The 6,831-nt window shown below is 51.5% G+C and overlaps 1 protein-coding gene across 1 annotated transcript in view; it reads right to left on the minus strand.

Moving 5' to 3' along the window:
• Positions 1 to 598, minus strand: part of LOC104405411 (patatin-like phospholipase domain-containing protein 1) — an 8,388-nt gene extending 7,790 nt beyond the window's left edge. The window contains exon 1 of the mRNA XM_010014133.1: positions 295 to 598. Within this exon, the coding sequence (XP_010012435.1) occupies positions 295 to 496 (202 nt within the window). The 5' untranslated portion in view covers positions 497 to 598. The remainder of the gene's footprint in view (positions 1 to 294) is intronic.
• Positions 599 to 6,831: the final 6,233 nt, after the last annotated feature.

Consider the following 6,831-nt stretch of genomic DNA (forward strand, 5'->3'; position numbering starts at 1 on the left):
GGAGCAGAAAAATGAGGCAATAAAATACAGGTACATCCAGATTTACCCATGCAGTATCTGCCGACCATCTGAGATAGATAACATTAAGACAGTAATAATCAGCTTCTTCAGCTTGCACCACCCAAAATTGCCCCAGGGTGGCTACTAAAATGGCAACATATGCAGGTTTCTTTTATACCTTATGAGTGACATGAGTTCCACCAGTATCATGTCCCCACTGGTGTTTTAAGGTTCTTCTATTTCCATTCTGAAATAGACCCCCCCACAATAAGATCTGGACAATAACTGTCTTACCGAGGCCGATGCCGCACACCACGGCCGCGGCGATGAGCGAGCCCGCGGATGATCCATAGACCTTGCAAGCGGATTTGAGGAGTTCGGGAGCCAGCTCCAGGAGGGACTGAACCACCCCAACCTGGTACAGGGCAAGAAAGCCACTGCCCGAAAAGGAGAGCGAGAAAGGGGTGCTCAGAGCCCGGAGATCCTCCTCAGCCATCGCAAGATCCCGCTGGGTGTCTCGGCTTGTCCTTTATCACCAGGTGAACCTCAAGCTGTCGTCTCCTCTGCTTCCTCCAGGCTCATCTCTGGCTGCCCAGGAGACTGTAAGATGGATTTTCTACCTCCTTCTATGACAGCTCCCTGAGGCGTTTAGATCCACAAGCTATTTTAATTGCTGCCTGTGCTAAAAACAGACGTTTTCCCCTGATCAAAACAGCTCTTGTAATCCTTGGCCACAGCCAGATCATGTGCTCAGGGCTGAATCAAGGCTCCACTCTTCCACCAAGACATCTGAATTGCCCCAGGAGCCCTCCTGGAGATGGTCCTTGCATTCCTGTGCCCATCACAATTGGAAACATCCATGTAAAATTGTCTCTTTGCTTCGTGCTTCCTTCATCCAGGGTGTTTTCCTAAATAGGATTCTCCATCAATCCCGGCTTAGGCACAGCTCAGCACTGAGTGAGTAAAGGCTTGTATAAGACACTTAAAGCCAGAGGGTGTTACACAAGGGGTGGATGCAGGGAGTTGCATGGGATTAGGTTTGGAAATATTGCTTTGATTTGCTCCCTGTTGGAAGGGTTTTGTCTTTGCCTGACTCTTGGATATCCTTTGGGAGGGAAAAACAAGGAGCTGAATTTGCTCTTGTCTTCTCCCTCAGCACTCTGCTCAGTAAAGCCCCAGGAGGATTCACCGTGTTCCCCAAATCCGGGGTTACTGAACCAAAATTAAACTGCTTTTGGGCTGTCTTAATTAGCTGGGTAATAGCTGAAAAATAGGAAGAAATCCACTAGATTTCTAGTGTCTTTTCAGCCTCAGCACCCTGATGCTGCTGCCAGCGAGCAGGGTTGCATTTTGAACAGATGTATTTACTAAATACTACTCAATATTATGTTGCTTCTGATGTCCAAATCCACACAGTGTGCACACTACACAGTGAGAATTACCTTCAAGGCTGTGTATATATATACATGAGAGGGGCATGTGTGCAATAAGAGGCTGAAGGAGAGAGCTCTCATTGGCCATATTGGTGCACCAGCATGGCCAGGACAGTACAAGAAAACAAAGGATGGTCCCAGCATCCTCATGCAAACTCTGCAATCCTGTTTCACCTCCATTTTCATTTTTCCTTGGCCATCACTGAGTCCCCACCATGAGATTTGTGTTTGCTGTGATACCTGGGTGTGGAGACCCCACCTCAGGTGCAAAATGTCCCTGGGATGAAGTTTTTAGCCCCTCATTGGGTGAGTCTCCCATGAATTCCAACCTTTCCAGTGGTCTGTGAGCTGTGATCTGTGTGATTCGTGCCACTGCCTCCTCCAGCCCTTGGGAAAGCAAATTCCTTCATTTAAAGGCTTTCCTTCCAGCACTGGCAAACACGAAGGGCAAAAGGTATCATCTCTCCCTGTGACTGATCCCAATTGGAAGTGCAGGAGTGTTGGCACACTGGGAGGAATTGTTTCCATGTGCTCTGTTCATTAACTCTGCCAGTTATGTGCATCAAAATGCAGGGAATTCAACAGGCACTACATGGACTTGCACCTCCTCGGTCAAGTCCAGCCCCAGATGCCAAGCTTTGGGAAAGGTGAAAACAATCCCATAGGACCTGCAGGAACACATCCATGGGATCTCCACACTGGTTTGTGTTGAAGGGACCTTAAAGCTCCTCCAGCTCCAACCCCTGCCACGGGCAGGGACACCTTCCACTAGAGCAGGTTGCTCCAAGCCCCTGTGTCCAACCTGGCCTTCAACCTGGCCTGTTCCTCCATCCAGGGCACAGCACGAGGACAGTTCCCTCAAGGCAGGGAGGGAGTTACAAGCTGTGCCCTGCACCCTCACACGCTGCCACATCCCAGGAGGCATCATCGTTCCTGGCCCGGTGCCACGCTCCCGTGAGATGAAACCTTGTCATTATCCTCTCAGTGGCAGGGAATTGGGCATTAACTGGCTCATTAAGGGCTGGTTTCTAAACCACCCTCCCCCTCCCGGCACTCAGAAAAGCGGGATTAACAGGGACTAAGGACACAAGATCCCAGAGGCAGCCTGAGATGCTTTCAGGAGGAGAATCCCCAGCTCCCATTGGGCACCAGGCGGGCAGGGGGCTGTATGGGGCGTGAGGCTGCGTCTTTCCCAGCAGGATCAGTGCCCAGATGGCCGGTGTCCGTGATCCCAGGGATTGTCAGTTGAGGAGATTGTCTTAGCAGTTTGGAGCCACAGCAGGGAAGGATGAAGGTAATACCGAGAGCTGGAAACCAGTCAAAACCCTGGGGCTAATAATTTGCCCTTCTTTAATATCCTCAATGCCCACAGGCAATCATGGCTCTCAATTTTATGACCAAGACATTAAGCCAAGATGCTGGAGTCGCTCACAAGAAGGGACCTGGGCTCCCAGCTCCAACAGCCCTGGGGTGCTGCACTAGCAGCAGCTTCTGAGCACATCCCACCAGGCTGGAGCAGCATCCTGGTTTGGGGGTGGGTTATTTGGGATCAGGAGCACTGTGTGCAAGGGCCTGTGCAGGTTTTCTTCTTTTGTTTCCTCAGCACCACTGACCTGATGGGAGGGGAAAAGTTCAGTGACCACAGAAGGAGGGTATTTGGTTCAGCCCTGCTACGAGGAATCTGGTGGTTTTCACACACCTAATTACCCTGGGTTAGATTAGATGGAGCCTCTGCAAAGTGTCCCCTCTCCTTGGGGCTTTTCAGTGATTCAAAGCTTTGTCTCTATCACATGTTTCCTTAAAGGCTTTGCAAATGGGGATGTTGATCTGTGTGAACGGCTGCTTCCTTCCTTTGTCACTTTGCACCGTCACCCCATGCACGGACTGAACCAGACCCGCAGCTTGGTTCACCACCATCATCTCCTTCAATGCACTAGATCATCCCACCTCTTATGCACTGCAAACTGCCAGATTTTGTCCCTTTCACGCCAGGCTGGGTCCAACTCTGGCAAAGGAGATGCTTCTGCTGGTGCCACCACACTGGGCGCTGTCAATCCCCCCCAGCCCCGAGCTGCCTTAATCCATGGCCCTGCTTAGGGGTCTGGGCAGAGATTAGCTGGGAACACTCCCAGAGATCAGGCTTTAATCGCTTTGACATTTCACATCTTCTTAGACCTTGGAGGCGAGACACCAAGAGCCCTAAATCCTCTCAGTCCTGGAGCGAGCCACAGCAAGGGCAGCTCCCGCACCACTTGGGAACAAGCTTTGCGCAGTTCTTGGTGTCACATCAAGCTGCTTTGGTGCATAAATCTCCTGCTGCTGGAAAGGGAATGGCTACAAATAGTAAAAAGTGGCAGGATCACACCATGTGTCTGCTGTAAGACTCCCTTTGTGCCACTGGAAGGAGCAGCTGTAGCAAAGCAAACATTATTCCATGTATAATGCCCACACGCATCACCCATTAGACAAGCCTGGCTGTCATTTAGGGACCATTTTATTGGAGTTTTAGGGTTTCTTTCCTGAATGGAAGCTGGGCTGAGAGCAGAAGAATGTACAAAAATACACTGTACATTCCCAGATACACATAGAAAAGCAGCTAAATAAATACACAGACACAGACACAGACACAAACCAACCATGAGGTTCAAAACATGCACTTGGTGAGAGCTAAAATGCAAATACAAGGTGAAATTTGGGCTTTGCTTGATTTACAGACTCTTTGCGCCCAACCAGGTGGTGTTTAAGCATTTCGTGCTGCTGTGGCTTTTCCTTAGAAGCTTTTAAATCCACAGCTCTGGAAAATCACCCCACATCCATGTCACCAGGACTGTGCCCTCCATCAGTAAATCCACATCCTTCCCAGGCTCCACGGGCTCTCCAGAGCAGCCACTGTCAGTCTGGGCTCTCGCAGTTGTCTCTTCTGAGCTCCTCTCTGTTCTGCTGAGACAGAAGGAAACACTTGTGAGCTCCCTTCCCAAACTGAGCTGGTGCTATTGGTCTGCCAGATGCATCTAGGAGGAAATTCTCCCTGTTGAAGCTGCAGTTACACCAGGTTGCAGCAATGCTGAGCACTGCAGGGCATCTCCTGGCTGCATCTTGCAATGCATCTAGCAAGCCCCCAGTACAAGCCAGCATGGCCCAGGTCTGCCAGTCACCCTAAGATTACAGCTCTTGCAATTACTCTGTGCTGGAAGCTCAGCCCCAGACTCCATCCTCCACCCTACCTGGAGAATTCTGCTGTAGGACAAGGGGGCAAAGGAATCCTCCAGGTAGCGGGTGCCGAAGCCCATGATCCTGTTCACTGCCTGGTTGCAGATGCCCGCCACCCTGGCAGTGAGGTGCACTGTGAAGGCAAACTGGATCTCTTCGGGATTGACATCGGGTCTGCTGGTCGTCATTTCCTTACGGACGTAGGCATCAGCCAGGTTCTTGAAGGAGCTGTAGGACATGTCTCTGAAGAACGTTTGTAGCTGCGCGTCTTCCTTCACCTAGTTAAGAAGCAAGTGAATACATGTGAATAACCTGGTGTGTCATCCATGTGTTGATGCCTTTGCTCCACGTTAGGATTGCAGCTGAGGGAGGACAGACAGACACGATCACACCCAGTCGGGGAATTAGAGGATGCCATTTCCTTGACTTCACCATTTCCCTGCACCAGGGAAATCAATGGTGTTGCTTTGCCCACATTGCCCCGAGCCCTCCAGCTCAGTTCTCCTCTCACCTGCCTGTCCAGCTCATCTCCTGCACTCTGGAGGAGGGCAATGATTCTCCGGATGGCTTCATCTGCGGAGAGAGATGCCACGTTATCTCCAGCCCTTTCTCTAAGCCTCACACCCAATGCTCTGTTTAGCCCCCAGGAAAAATCCCCTGAGCAATGTGTATCCACCTCCATGCCTCCAAAACCCATCTCAGCCTATTGCTAAGTGACTTTTTAACCTCAGCCAGCAAAACCACCCTCCTGCCTTCAAATTTCCCTCTCCCCAAATCAAGCCCTGATACTGAAAACCTCCCCCAAAGTTTTCATTTAGGTCATGTAAGCCCCAAGGTCAGGACTGAAGCAGGGTTTAGGTCCCATGTAGGCTCTGAAGATGAAGAGCTTCCAAGGGCAACACTCACCGACCCCATTGGTGCTGGCCAGACATGGTGGCTCCTCACATCCACGTGCTCTGCTCCCCTGCCTCTCACTGCCCTGCACGATCAGCCCGATCTCTTCTGAGACTCGTGCGTAGTAACCATCAGGCTGATCCTCGTCTGCTGCAAGAAAGACACAGGTTCAGAATCGAGGGTTATTTCTTTGCTGGCCATGGGTTGAAAGGGAAAAGCAGCTGCAGCAGCGGCTGCACCCATGTGGTGCTCATGCCCACCCCGGATCAGTGCACGGCGCTGGTGAACAAAGGTGCTGAGCTCTCCGAGCTGTAACCAAGTGGCTTCAACGTGCCTCAGATCCACCAAAGCTTTGCAGAAATCCTCTCACTGCTTTCTGGCCAGGGAAGGGCTGGGGTGAGGGTGTCCTGTACCCTTGTGCCAGCACCCTTCCCCATAGCAAATCAAAAGCAGCTTAACATTGGCCCTAGAGTGGCTTAAGATTTAACCCCAGGTCTCAAATACAGGTTTAAATTAAACCATCATGTCAAAGGGGAGGGAAACGTGCTCAGATGGCTACTGCCAAGCATCTGGCTTGGAGTAACTTGCTGCATGCACAAGCTGGAGCAATGCTGTGTGCTCAGAGCACAGGCAGGTTGATCCATTCCTGGGGTAGCAGTTGAGATTGGAGTCCTCAGAACCTATCCCAAACCTCAGCAAGCAGCAGGAGGGTGACGCTTAGGTTAGAAACCAGCTCTAATACGCTATAGCCTTCCCAAAAGAAGCCCAGCAGAGGTCCCGTTGACAGCAGGGCTGATTTAGGGTCTGGGTTAGGGGTGGTGGGGTCCTACCTGGTGTGGCTGGAGCCTGGACGTGCCGCAGGGGAAGGCAGCTGGGTCTCTTGGCCCTTGCCCCAGCTGCCGTCTCTCCCTTCTCCTCCTCTGTGTGCTTCTTGAAGGAGAAAACCTTCTTGAGGCCGGGTCTCCTCTTGGAGGCTCTGCCCGGCGACGGGGACGTGCTTGAGTGCTCTGCGGCTCTTTTCGCCCCATCTGATTTGGAGCCGTGAGCAGCTTTGGCGTCTTTCTCCTTTACTTTTTGCCCCACATTTTCCTTCTCGGGGCTCTTCTTGAAGAGGAAATTTAGGACAGTTTTGAACCAGGTGCGTTGGGATGAGTTCTTTGTGCTTTTCCTCTTGGGCTCCAGCTCCTCTTTAGAGACCTCCCCGGGAGCTTTGCTGTCATCATCCAAAGCCTCATCCAGGTCCAGTGCTTTGGGTCTATCCTCCCGCTCCTTCCTGGGGCTGTGTTTGGCGCAT

The sequence above is a fragment of the Nestor notabilis genome, unplaced genomic scaffold (genome assembly GCF_000696875.1).
Source record: "Nestor notabilis isolate BGI_N333 unplaced genomic scaffold, ASM69687v1 scaffold16350, whole genome shotgun sequence".
Lineage (NCBI taxonomy): Eukaryota > Metazoa > Chordata > Aves > Psittaciformes > Psittacidae > Nestor > Nestor notabilis.